Here is a 14,312-nt window from a genome sequence, read left to right as displayed (position 1 = left end):
TCAAATTCTTTAAGGAACTTTAGTCCTTGAAAATATTGACAATACCTGCTTCAGTCACTGCCACCAAAAACCAACATATGGGCTCCTCAGACTCTAGTGCCTGCTTTCCTTCTTGAACATGAATTACATTTTGTGTTTCTATGCTTGTTTCATAATTTTTGTTGAAAACCAGACATTTCAGACAATAGACCACAGCAACTCTAAATTCTGCAAGCCTCCGCCTTGCTGCTTTTTGTCGATTTAGTGACCTGTCTGTTCCTGGACTGGCATAACTTAGTGGCCAGCTAACAAGTAATCATAGATTTTTCTTAAATGTCTTAATCCAGTTGGTTTCCATCATTTGTTACTGAATCTGGAGGTAATTTGGGATCATTCTGTTGTGTGTCCATTCCCCTACCCCCACCCCGTGCTCCCTTGCTTGAGTCAAAGACTTTCAGGATACTCTATTTGCTCCCGAGAGCAAGGTAAAGAAGCCCTACACAGGGCTGGCGTTACAGTACAGCAGGTAGGGTATTTGACTTGCATTGTGGATGACTTGCGTTCAATCCCCGGTGCCCCACGTCTGTCAGGAGTGATTCCTGAGCACAGAGCCACGAGTAATTCCTAAGCATCACTGAACGTGGCCCAAAAACCAAGGAAAAAAAGAGGCCTTGCACATACAAAAAAATGAAGGTTAAGTGTGAGCAGTTTCCCTAAATTTCCTTCATACATTTCTGCCTAGTCCATTATTTTGTGGCTTTGTGAAATATTAGTTTTCTTAGACTGTTTGCTACTGTGCTCTCCACTGTTTTCCTTGGCATACTTTCCCCCCAAGCACTGCTGTGAATAAAGACAGCTCTCTCGGATAAGAAAACAGAGAGGCCAGTCCTCATGGCCTGCCCAGGATAGTACATGAGGCAACAGAGAGCTAAGGGAAGAGATGGAACCAGTTTCTGACTGAAATGTTTACACTAACTGTTCTTAATTGAAATTTCAGTCCTTTTTTATTAAAAAAAAAAAGAAAAAAGGAAAAAAAAATTCTAATCTTGTTTTTAACTAGTGCCTCTAAATTTGGGCTGGAGCGATAGCACAGCGGGTAGGGCGTTTGCCTTGCATGCAGCTGACCTGGCTGACCCAGGTTCGATTCATCCGCCCCTCTCAGAGAGCCTGGCAAGCCACCGAGAGTATCTCATCCGCACGGCAAAGTCTGGCAAGCTACCCGTGACATATTCGATATGCCAAAAACAGCAACAAGTCTCATGATAGAGACGTTACTGGGCTTGCTCGAGCAAATCAATGAACAGCAGGAGGACAGTGCTACAGTGCCTCTGAATTTATAGTCTTTGATTAATTTCTAGAACTTAAATGAATTATCTACAGATATGGAGTCCATAACCAATGATGTGCAGGGGCCACCAGGCCCATATCTGATGATGCTGTGGTGAAGGGGTATGTGGGACTGAGGCAGGTAGGCATATGCTCCACTACTGAAGCTATTCCTGGCCCTGAAAACGAATATTTTAAAAATAATTTTTTTCTGTTTGAACACTTGGTGGTGGGGGGAGTGAGTCCACACTCAGTGTTGCTTGGGCCATGTCAGGTGGTACTGAGGAACCATGTTGTGGCACCAGGGGCTCCTGTATGCAAAGCATGGGCTTCAGTCTTTTAAGCCATTTCCCTGGCTCCAATCACTGCTTTTTAAGGAAAGGATTTGCCAGAGTCTTTACTTGGTCACTCTCTGAGTGCTATTACTATATTTATTTGAAATTGTTTCCTCATGATGTTCTAAAGATAAAGAACAAATATAAAACGGAGTCGTTTACTATACTTTGACATCTCCCACTGAGCAGATACGGGTAACCCAACAAAATTTAGAACCACTGGAGAAAAAATACCTAAACCAGAAATGGAACTTGGCTGGGTCTCAACATCCTATTAGAAACTCAGTAAATAGACCCTAGACAACTGCAAGATTAGGAGTAAGTAAAGGACACTCAGTGAAGTCTGATGATTCCCTACCTGGGCTCGCTCTTCATCAAACTCCAGGCAACCCATACCATCCAGTCTCTGGAGATCAATCCAGCCTTTCCAGATAACACAAACTCCATTCAGAATCATGGGAGCCTTCAAATATACCTAAGATACATAAAAGAAGGAAAAACACCAATGCTAAGTTATCAGATGTAATAGCAAAGGATAGGCTTATTAAGGAAACCTGTGGCTTTCTTATTAAAAAAAAAAGGGAGTTAATATAATTACAAAATTTAGGAACATAAGAAAACACATGAACCTTATACCTCTGACCATATTTTCTAAGCTAAGATCAATGGTTTACGAGGATATTATTTCTAGTTGCAATTCTTTCAGATTATTTTTAAAATAAAATCTGTAAAATCTGTTTGTTGTAAATTCTTATTCTTGAAGTAACAGTTTTTCCAGAAGTCAGGACCTGTCAAGTGCTTTGTCTTCTTTTTTTTTTTTTCATTTCTTGGAAAGATATATATGATGAAAAACTAGAAGGCAGAGAGAAAAGGAAAAATACCAGATAATCTTACTCATTTGTGAAGAAACAAAAGAAGAAACAAAACAAGGAAATTCTGAGTGATGGCAAATCCTAGGACTTTGTAAAGTTACCTAGTTGTAGTGGGAGGCGAGGCTGGCAGGTGGTGGAGGGTGGGATGGTGGGGTGGGTGGGAAGCAGACTACAAGTGACACAAGGACAGTGGTAGAGGGCCTTTGGCAGTTTAGAGGTGATGAAGGCACAGTAAGTCTGTACACTAAATGAATAAATGTTGACACCTTTGTAACATCAACTATAATAACAATAACAACAATTACTCCAATGTATACATACACATCTTCTTAAAGAACTTTTGTCAGTAGTTCTAATTCTTGGCTATTTTGTAAATAGTGCTATAATAAACACGATAGTGCATGAAAATAAAAAGTTGTTTCAGACTTTTCTACTTTAATTTTTGTGGGCTTCTGAATATAAATGAGCTTAGATTTTTACCATTTACTGCCTGAACAAGATTTTGTTTCTATTTTGAGGCCGCATCTGGCAGTGGCTCAGTGCCTTACTCATGGTTCCATGCTGGGGTGCAAGGAGGGAAGAGATTGGAGCTCTCAGCAGTGCACAGGGAACCTTTCAGTCCTGGGAATTACACTTCAGCCTCTTGGGGGGCCAGAGTGATAGTCCATCTTGGAGGGCATTTGCTTGCATGCAGCAGACCCAGGTTCAATCCCCAGCATTTCATATGGTCCCCCAAGCACTGGTAGGAATAATTCCTGAGTGCAGAGCAGGAGTAACGCCTAAGCATCACTAGGGTGTGACCCAAAATGCAAAAAATAAACAATTAAATTAAAAAAATAAATAAACTTCAGACATTCATCAACTTCTTTGAGCTCTCTCTCTGGTCCCTGTGCTGAATATATATTTATTCTAATGTAGTAAAAGACAATGTTTTCAAAAATCCAGGCTACCAAAATTCAGGCTCATCTTTATAAATGAGCTTCTTCATTTGTGTACACCTAATATATTTTCTCTGGATAATTCCAGTCCTTTTGTGAACTAAAATTAGCACTATTATAAAGTTTGTAAAATAGCTTCCTTTTTTGAGGGAAAAATTGAAAGTATCACTTTTTAGGTTTTTTGGGTTACAATAGTGATGCTCAGGGGTTACTTCTGGCTCAATGCTCAGAATCACTCCTGGTGGGGCTAGGGGGACCATATGGAATGACAGGGATTGAGCAAGGGTGAGTGCAAGGCCATGTGCAAGACAAACAACCTACCTGCTGTACTATCACTCTGATCCTGCATCACCTTTTACTTTACTCAATCCAATAGTTTCCTCCACAAAGAATGTTGGGGGTATTCTTGCTTTTAAAAAGATAAAGAACTGACTTAGGGACTGAAGAGAGTACAGTGAGCAGGGCGCTCGTCCTGCACTGGGAGACCTGGATTCAATCCCCGGCACCTCATAGTGTTCCCCAAGCCCACCACGACTATCAATCCCTGAATAAAAAGCCAGGAGTTAGCCTGGAGAATAATAAGGTGTGGCCAAAAAAAAAAAAAAAGAAAGAAAGAAAAAGGAAAAAAGAATTAACTATTCTTACTATAAGCAGTCAAGAAAAATACTAAGAATCTGTAAACTAATGCCTGAAAAATTCCTGACTTTTTAATATTTACTACTTCCTCTATTACTGCACAATTAGCTTTCTAATTAAATCATAAAGAACTAAATTCAACCAAAATCCACCTGCACTGGGAAAAAAGTTCAAAATATAAGGTTCCATTTCTCGTCCCATTTGGACTAAGGGAAATAGTCTACAGTTATAGCTAAAACCGTTTAACCACACATTTCCTTTTGTGTTGATAAATGTTCATTTCACATTGTGAGTTTAAAACTCCACTGATGTGCACTTAGTCAAGCAAGTGACTATGAGAATCTCATATTCATTATGACTTCACAAAAGCCTCCTTTAAAAAAACAACCCCTTCTATAGTGACAATCAATATAACTAACTTGATGGACATCTTCTGATCAAAATTTCCAGCCACTTCTTTGTTTGGGGGGAAGGAGAGGCAGATCGTGGGCCATACCCCACCATGCTCAGGAAACCACATTGTGTTAAGTATGAAACCAGGGACAGCAGAGTGCAAGGCAATCTGCACTCTGTACAGATACACTTTAATCCCTGTACAGTCTCTCTGGCCCCAGTCATTCTTTCGCTTTTCTAATCCAAAATTTGTTTGCTGAAATAGTTTTTGGATTCAGGGTACTTTCAGTGTGCTTCCATCTGAAGGAGTGTCACTCTGTAAGCTTTTCTCTCCTGCACGCTGGAGATGATTTACAGCATGTTCAGCATTTTCTCATGGCATGGTCCTCTGACCCTGAGCACCAACTGCTTGGGAAGCCCCAAAGAAACAAACAAGAAGTAGCAGTTCTCTCATGACAAAGAAAACCACCTAAATAATTCAAAAAATGGTTATAATTCTTAATCAAGGCTAGTGCTGGAGTCATAATTTAAAGTATTTAGATGATGCTGGTGAATTATTTGGATGTTCACATTTAAATGAATCCAGCTGATGTGCAGATCTTCAAAGTAAACATTCGGTACTTTCATACATTCATGAATACCAAACCTCAAAGAATGAGGAAAACAAAATTCTGACTTAACACTTTGACATTTTGTAACGTAATTCAATAATGTCATTTAAACACTAAGATATATTTCACTGAAAATATCAATGCTTTATTTCAAACTGAGAAAAGAAAATGCCTTAGAATGAATAACCATTGTCCTACAACAATTAAACAACAATTAAACATTTAATACAAATAGACTATAAAGTCTTTTTTTTTTCTTTTGGGTCACACCGGGCAATGCTCAGGACCTACTCCTGACTGCACTCATGAATTACTCCTGAAGATGCTTGGGGGACCATATGGGATGCTGGCATCGAACCCAGGTCAGCCACATGCAAGGTAAATGCCCTTCCCACTGTACTACTGCTCTGGCCCCAAGTCTTTAAAAGAATAAAAAAGGGCTGGAGAGAGAGTGATTTAAGGCACTTGCCTTCTGTACAGCCAACCCTGGTTTGACCCCTGGCACTCTATAAGGAGTAATAATAGAGCACAGAGTCAGGAGTGAGCACCACAATGTGTGGTCCAAACACATAAAACAAAAAAATAAAATGGGCAAATGAATTAAACTAATCATCTGCCAGAACAAAACAGCTTGTTTGTTGCTTCAAAAGTAGAAATCAGAGAGTGCGTTTACTGCTTCACAGAAGGTAAAAAGTGGCTGTAGGGGCCAGAGAGATAGGACAAGAATGATCCCTGAGCACAGTAGGGAATAGCCACTGTCACTACAAAAAATATTTTGTCAGCTGTCTCACATTGATTTTATTTAGTGGTTCTGGGACACACCTCACTGTGCTCAGGAATTACTCCTTGCTCTACACTCATAGATCACCCCTACTAGGCTTGGGGGACAAAATGGGGTACCAGGGGTCAAACCCCCATTGGCCATGTGTAGGGCAAGCGCCTAACTCACTGTACTATATCTCTGGCTTGTGTCTTACATTTTATTCTTTTTGTTTTGTTTTGGGGGGGCCACACACAGTGGTGCTCAGGGATTAGTAATGGCTGTGCTCAGGGATCACTCCTGGCAGGCTTAGGGGACTATATTGGGTATTGGAGATCAAACCTTGGTCATGTATAAGGCAAATGCCCTACCCACATGGGTCTGCACTATTACTTTAGCCCTTCACATTTTATTCTTTTAGGAAAAGAGTGCCAGTAGTCTCACATTTTATTCTCTAAACTTTTTAACTAATGCAAGATCTAAATATCAGTGTTTTCATTAGTCAAATGATACGTATCACTTTATTTTCACATTCTGTACCTTTATTATTTTGGATTTTGGGCAACGCCCGATGGTGCTCAGGACTTACTCCTGGCTCTGTACTAAGGAATCACTCCTGGCAGAGTTTGGTGGACCACAGGGCTGCCAAGGATCGAATCCACGTTGGTTACAAACAAGGCAAGTGTCCTGCCCGCTGCACAATTTCTCTGACCTCTGTAACTCAGTGATCATGCCTGGCTCTGCTCAGAGATCACTCCTGGAGGTACTCGGGGAACAATGTGTGGTGTGGGAGATCAGACTGTGCAAAGCAAGTTCTTTAACCCCAGAAATATCTCTCTAGATCCTAAATGAAGATTTTGTTTAAAAACTTGTTTTTAAACTTTGGACCTCCAAGCCGTGCTCAGGAAACCCAGGGGCTTCTAACCAGTGATTCTCTGCCTCTGTGAAGGCCTCAGATGCTGAGGATTACCTGGGCAACTTAAGAGTGCTCCGGGGCCTTCAGGGACAAACACAGCATTGCTAAAAGCCAATAGGTAATGCTTGGGGTACTATGTGGGGTTTGAACAAAACCAGGGCCAGTCTTATACAAGGCATTCCCCTAAACTATCTCTCTGGCCACCCATAATACTGGTGTTTTGGGGTTCTTACATTTTTAAAAAATTTTTGTTGTTTTGGGACTACCTTTGGTGGTACTCAGGGGCTACTCCCAGTTCAGTGCTTGGGACTTGGAGGGCAATGTGGTGCCAGGGATCAAATCTGGGCACCCTAGATGTGAAGCAGGAGCTGAGTCCTAAGCACATTTTTAAAGAGGAAATATAAAGAAGATCATGGTACTCTGAGGAGTGATAAGGCCTGAAGTAGAAATCTGGCAGACATCAACATACAGTAGTATTTAAATTTTGGGGAAAAGAGAAAGTCCTCAAGCAATAGAGGAGAAAAGAGGAGGGGCCGGAAGAACCTGAGGAAGTTCACCCTTTAGGTCCTGGGTGAGGAAAAAAGAGCCCAACACTGCAGCCTGTGAAGTTAGTGAGAAACAGAAAACATGAAGTCTAGTGCCTAAAGATTTAGTTTAATTAAAAGTCCCCAAATGAAAATCTCCCCCCTCACCCCTTTTGTTTCTGGACCACATTCAGGGCTTGCCCAGTCCTGTGTTCAAGGATCATTCCTCTCAGGGTTCAAGGAATGAGGGTTAACTGTGTGCAAGGCGAGCACCTTACTAGCTATACTATCTTTCTAGCCCGATTACCCCCTTTCTTGAATGTATCAGATACCTAGGGATTGTATTACAGGATCTAATGTCACATGTAACTTTTAGCAATGTATTTAAGGCAGGAGTTCTTGGCCAAGAGTAATCCCTGAGCAATACCAGGCGTGACACAAAAAATATAAAAACCCCCACAATTGATTCTTCACATTTTTCTCAGAGACATCAAGGTCTTTGTGGCGCAGAACTTGTGAGATGATAACTGCCCTTCATTCCATACAAGGACCACAAACAAGCAGATCAGATTTAGTTTACCTATGGTTTGAAATAAAATATCAGAGGAAATACTATAATACTTTAGTCAATTTCTTATCAACTTTCAGATCAGTTCTGTCTCTGAGGTTCTGGGGTCTGTTCTGAAGATCTAACTATGAAACAAGTGGCATCCTCTGTTGTCCTTTCTTCTACAATACTATGATGAGTGACTCTAGCTCCCCGGTGCTCGCCAAAGGATTGAAATTAAGGCTACAAAGGAATAACAGGAAGATTTCCCCTTTTGGTGGGGGAGGGGGGCTTGGGGGCCCACACAGGTGGTGCTCAGGGCTCACCCCTGGCTCTGTGTTCAGGGATCATTCCTGGTGAGGCTCAAGTGACCATATAGGGTGCTGGGGCTTGAACCTTTGTCAGCAGCATGCAAAGCAAGCGCCCTTCCCATTGTACTACCACTCCAGTACCAAGATTTCCCCTTTAAGTGGCTCTGAAAAAGTTATTTCAAAATCATTAAAATAGAATAATCAACTCCACAGCTTAGAGGCCAGCCGGGTATTCTAGGGGAAAGGGCAGTTCAGATAGAGAAGGGAGCACCAAATAAAGGGTTTTTGGAGGATCCTCCCAGGAGGGGAGATGCATGTTGAAAGTAGACTATGGACTGAACATGTTTGCCACTCAATGCCTCTTTTGCAGACAACAACACCCAAAAGGAGAGAGAGAACAAAAGGGAATGCCCTGCCACAGAGGCAGGGTGGGAGGGAGGGGTATGGGGGGGGGGATATTATGCTGGTGGAAAATGGGCACTGGTGGAGGGATGGGTATTTGATCATTGTATGACCGAAACCCAAGCACAAAGATTTGTAAATCTACAACTGTACCTCATGGTGCTTCACTAATAAAAAATATATTATAATAATAATAATAATAAAATAGAATAATTAGAGATTTGCAAATGACATTCAATGAACATTAACACGAAGTCATAAAGTCAACATATACAAAAACACTCAAAGATACTGACAAAAGAACGATTCTTTACTCTCATAAAAAGTCATTTTTAAGGAGCCAGAGCAGTAGTGCAGCAGATAGAATGCTTGCTTGGTACTTCATAGGGGTCTCTAAGCCCTACCAGGAGTAATCCTTAAGTACAGAGCCAGGAGTAAGCCAAGAGCACTGTTGGGTGTAGCGTAGCCCCCAAACAAAACAAACAGAAATAATTCTAACTGGAAAGAGTATTTCACTTTCTGTAGCAAAAACTGTTAAAGCATAAACATTTTGGAAAACAGTAAGAAGGCCTTCACTAAGTATTTCAATAATGAATAATAAAAGTACAGAAATAAAGTTAGAATGTAGAAAATATCTTATAAAAGAAAAAACAGCTACCCTCTAACTCTGCTCTTAAAAGATTCACCTATTCAAGGCTAGGAAGATGTTCAAGACCAAGGAGATGACTCAGAGGGTTGGAGTGCAGTATGCTTTGCCTGAAGGACTGCCGAGTTCAACTCCTAGCAATGCATGGTCCTCTGAGCACTGCTGTGAGAACACCCAAGCAATGACCAGGGAGTAGCCCCTGAGTACCACAAGATGTCGTCCCAAAACAAGCAAGCACCTAACTATAGTTCCACTGGAAGTAATTACTCAGTATTAATTCAGTGTCTGCAATAATTTTATTAATGATTATTATCATAAATGATGAGAGCTCTGTGCTCCAGAATCACTCCTGGTGGGGCTCAAATTGGGTCCACTACATGCTGCACTATCTCACTAAGTCCTCACATTTATTTATCTTATTTCAATATTTTTTGGTTTGTTTTGGGTCATACCTGGTGGTGCTCAGGGCTGAGTCCTGGCTCTGCACTCAGGGATCACTCCTGGTGGGCTCAGGGGACCATAAGGGGTGGTGGGTATCAAACTCAGGTTGTTCTCATGCAAGGTGAATGCCCAACTACTGTACTATCTCTCTGGCCCCTCCAATATTATTTTTATTATTTATTTATTTTTTTTTTTTTGCTTTTTGGGTCACACCTGGCGCTGCACAGGGGTTACTCCTGGCTCTGCACTCAGGAGTTACTCCTGGCAATGCTCAGGGGACCATATGGGATGCTGGGAATCGAACTCGGGTCGGCCGCGTGCAAGGCAAACGCCCTACCCACTGTGCTATCTTTCCAGTCACAGCCATTATTATTTTTAAAGGAGAAAAAAATACTATCACTATGCTTAAGCCCAGGCTAAGAGAAAAACATGAAAAGAGTAAATGCATAAGAAGACTAAAAAACAAGATGTACTTTGAATAAAGTAAAATCTGGGTTTAAATTCTAGCTCTATTAAGTGTCTGAGACAAATTTTGTCACTAAGACACAGGATAATCACAAGTAAAATTAAGGTTAAATAGTTAGGAAACATTGAGCACTATGGAAACATTAATTGCTCACATATTTCCACCAGTGTTTCAGATAGTAACTTCTTTCCATGGGAATAAAGCCTTGCAGCCGACTCCCCCTTGCTGGCCTTTTATCAACAACAGTTATTCCCATGAATCAGAAAAGAAGCAGTAAGACTGAAACAGATATGGCTATATTCAGGAAGCAAAGTTCCACTACAGAAGGATGGGCCCTGCCTTTCAGCTGTAATCGTTTCTAAGATCTATTTGACAGAATTCTTCAGAAGATATTTGGTTGACTCATACTCTCTTAGCCACACATTCTTCCTGATTCATAGATGCACAGTCAGTCAGCTGCTTGTTTGTGGATAAGCAACAGAGTCATTTAATCTTACTTGATGCTGAATGATGGGTTGCATGTAACACTAAAAAATAGCTTTTTTCTATAGCGATTTAATATCATTCTTAACATCTTAGAAATGTCTATCATCATTTTTCTAAAGTGATTTACTATCATTAAATATTATTTAATATTATAATCAGCTTTTTATAATTCAAAAAAGAATAGCATGGATAATAAAGAGACTGCGACTTAACAGATCACGTGTATATAACATATATGTACATATAGCCAAGTTAAAAAATTATCCTAAAATTTGTAAGGAACCCTGAATAATCAAAGCAATCTTGAAAAAGAACAAAACGTGAAGACTCATATCTCCCAATTTTGAAACTTACCACACAGCTACTGTAATGACATAAAGAACTGACAAAAAGACAAACACATAGACTGATTAATCAGAATAGAAAGCTCAGAAATAAACCCACCCAATTCACCCACATGCGATCATTTTGTCATATATGGTCAAATAATTTTGACAAGAGTGTCAAGGTCATTCAAAATGGTAAGTATAGTTTTCTAAGTAAATATTAATAGGAAAATGAATATTCATATACAGTGAAGAAGCTGGACCTAAGACTATACAGGATTTAAAAAAGTTTCTGCAACTGAAACTCTTAGAAACAAACATGGGATAACTTTTGTAATATTAGGTTTGACAATGGTTACTTGAATATGATACCAAAATATAGGTAACCACAACAAAATCAGAATTCATGAAAATTTTAGAAGTTTGGGTATCAAAGAATACTAGAGAGTAAAAAAACAATTCACAGAATGGGAGATATAATTTACAAATTATATATATTTTAAGAGATCAATATTTAACATTTATAATATAAAGCAGTGGTTTTCAGTATTTTTCTACTTGCTGAGAAGCAAAAATCTTTGAATCAGCAGTTGAAAATCTCTGTATAGGGGCTGGAGAGATAGCACAATGGGTAAGGTGATAAGTGGTGATCACCGGCACTCAGGATCTGAGTAGCACGACATTCTCAGGCCCAATCACTGAATCACCTATCTGGTTAGCTGAAAATGGCAGGAGGGGTTCCAAGGTCTCCTGAGCACTGTTTGGTAAATACTTTTCTACCCCCCTCAAAAGGACAAATACTGATTCTACTCATGATCCCACATAGTCAAAACCCTAGAGAATTGATGATGGATGTCAGAGACTGTGGAGGAGGAATGGAAGCTTCAGCTTTTCTTGGTGGGGGGAGTGTGTGTGTGTGGGGGGGGAGACCAAGCAGTGCTAGGGGACCATGCCATGTTGACAGTGGAACCTTGGGTTCCCATGTGCAAGGCATGTGATTCAGCTCTTTGAGTCATGTCCCAGAGGTCAGGGGTTCAACTAGGTTGGCACAAACTTGAGATATCTCCTGGGGGTTATACACTTGTGGTGTAGGGTATCACAATCATAATATCTCAAGCATGCAAGGCAAATAGTGTACCACTAGAGTCACATTCCCTGGCTCTATATTGCATATTCTCATAAAAGAGGGTAACATAATTTAAATGTTTGTGCCCTCTATATCTTTGTTGAAAACTAAGTAGTAGAGAAATAAAGTCTGATTATGCGCAAGCTAAACGGCATTAAAATTCATTGGTGTTTTTGTACCCGGGGCCAGAGTGACAGAACAGTGGGTAGGGCATTTGCACTTGCGCATGGCTGAATTGGACTCCCATCCCTGACATCCCATATGGTTCCCTGAGCACCGCCAGAAATAATTCCTGAGTGTGGAGCCAGGGAAAACACCTGAGCATCACCAGATGTGGTGCCCCCACAAAAACGTTTTCTTACCAGTAAAACAGAGATAATACAAATGTCATTTTTAAAAAATTTCACAAATAAAGTAGCACCTGGTAAGAAGTCAGTGCTACCAATTAGCTATTATTCTAATTTTTAAGAATTTTTAAGATATACCTGGTGGTGCTTAGGGAACATTCAGCGCTAGTGATCTATCCTAGGCCCATTACATGCAAAGCATGTGCTTAGTCCAGTGCGCTGTCTCTCCAGCTCTGCTTTGCTTGTTTTGGAGACATACCTGGAAGTGCTCAGGGCTTACTTCTTGACTTGGTGATCACTCCTGGCAGTGCTCAGAGGGCCATGTACGGTGCCAGGAATTTGAATCAGAGTTGGCTGCATGTAAGGCAAGCAAACTATCTCCTATACAATCTCTCCTGCTCTGCTATTTTACACTCATGAGAATGATTCTTTTTCTATTTTTTTTTCTTTTTGGGTCACACCCGGCGGTACACAGGGGTTACTCCTGGCTTTGCACTCAAAAATTACTCCTGGCGGTGCTCAGGGGACCATATGGGATGCTAGGAATCAAACCCGGGTCGGCCATGTGCAAGGCAAATGCCCTCCCCGCTGTGCTATTGCTCCAGCCCCGAGAGTGATTCTTTTTCTTTTTGGGTCACACCTGGCGATGCACAGGGGTTACTCCTGACTCTGCATTCAGGAATCACCCCTGGCAGTGCTCAGGGGACCATATGGGATGCTGGGAATCGAACCTGGGTTGGCCGCATGCAAGGCAAACACCCTACCCGCTGTGCTATTGCTCCAGCCCTGAGAATGATTTTTAAAAATTAAAGAATATACAAATATTCTCACTGTTCTGATTTTTTAAAAATCAAGACAGGCTAAACATTCGCTATAAGACCATAGCATGTGTCCCCAGACCTAGTTCTTTATCTTATGTCTGGTCTTAGAAATGCTGGTGATCAGGGCTGGAGAGTTAGTATACTAAGTAGGGCAATTGCCTTGTGCACGACCAACCCAAGTCAATCCCTGGGACCCTACATGGTCCCCTGAGCACAGACAAGGAGTGAACCCTTTGTGCAGAGCCAGGAGTAAGCCTTAGCACCACGAGGTGTGGCCCAAAACTCGAAAAAAATAAACAAGACTATAAAAACTTTTAAAAATTAAAAATGATAAAAAATAGAAGAGTTCAACTTCATTCTGGAGTCAATGTTAAAATTACATAGTATATAAAATTACCACAGAAAATATGGTAAATAATATTACTGTAGAGTTCAGTTCTCAGTTTATAAAATACTTTTATAAGTATTCTATTCCATATTCTTTATACAAAAACTAGTCTAATGCCATAGCATGTATGACCATTAATTTTAAATACGTAAGCTTTATGAAACACAGAATGCATGTAAAAATGATTAATTTCTAACTTTTCAAAACCAATAACGTGGTTAATCATAATCATTTGTATTTGTTTGAAATAAATATCAAAAATAAGCTGACAAGGAAAGATTAAAGGAACTCCATGTATATGGCCCACCAAGCAGTCAGGAGTGCCTCAAATAAAAGAGGCTGAGAATATGGCTCACTGGTAGAGCACAGTCAAGTATAACCATGAACATTTGGAGTATCGGGTTTTATAATTTGGGAAGGATGTGTTCCTCTGCCTTTCAAAATGACCCATAACTGATCTGGGAAAATAGTTAAACGGGTTAGAGTATCTGCTTTCCAGATTCTACACCTGGCACCACATGGTCCCCGGAATATTGAGCCTACAGTAAAACATAAGAACTGCTGAAATCTCCTCCTGCTAATCCACAACTAAATTATCTATAATCTCACACTAGAAAATCGTTGACTGCGGGTAAGGAGCTTGCCTTGCTCACAGCCAACCTGGGTTTGACCCCAGCACCACATACAGTCCCTAAGAACACCACCAGGAATGATC

The 14,312-nt window shown here is 40.6% G+C and overlaps 1 protein-coding gene and 1 non-coding gene across 3 annotated transcripts in view; one reads left to right on the top strand and one right to left on the bottom strand.

Moving 5' to 3' along the window:
- The window catches only part of CBFB (core-binding factor subunit beta), a 42,064-nt gene that overhangs the window by 14,964 nt on the left and 12,788 nt on the right, over window positions 1–14,312 (bottom strand). For both annotated transcript variants that reach the window (XM_056136029.1, XM_056136030.1), the window contains exon 4: window positions 1,999–2,115. In XM_056136029.1, the coding sequence (XP_055992004.1) occupies window positions 1,999–2,115 (117 nt within the window). The remainder of the gene's footprint in view (window positions 1–1,998; window positions 2,116–14,312) is intronic.
- On the top strand, window positions 13,204–13,334 carry LOC130044557 (small nucleolar RNA SNORA72). Its single transcript, XR_008795417.1, has one exon. It is a non-coding gene; the product is annotated as a small nucleolar RNA SNORA72 (small nucleolar RNA).

This window comes from Sorex fumeus, unplaced genomic scaffold (assembly GCF_029834395.1).
Source record: "Sorex fumeus unplaced genomic scaffold, SorFum_2.1 ptg000122l, whole genome shotgun sequence".
NCBI classification, from domain to species: domain Eukaryota; kingdom Metazoa; phylum Chordata; class Mammalia; order Eulipotyphla; family Soricidae; genus Sorex; species Sorex fumeus.
Note: the sequence above shows the minus strand (reverse complement) of the source record. Positions and strands in the feature narration are given on the sequence as shown.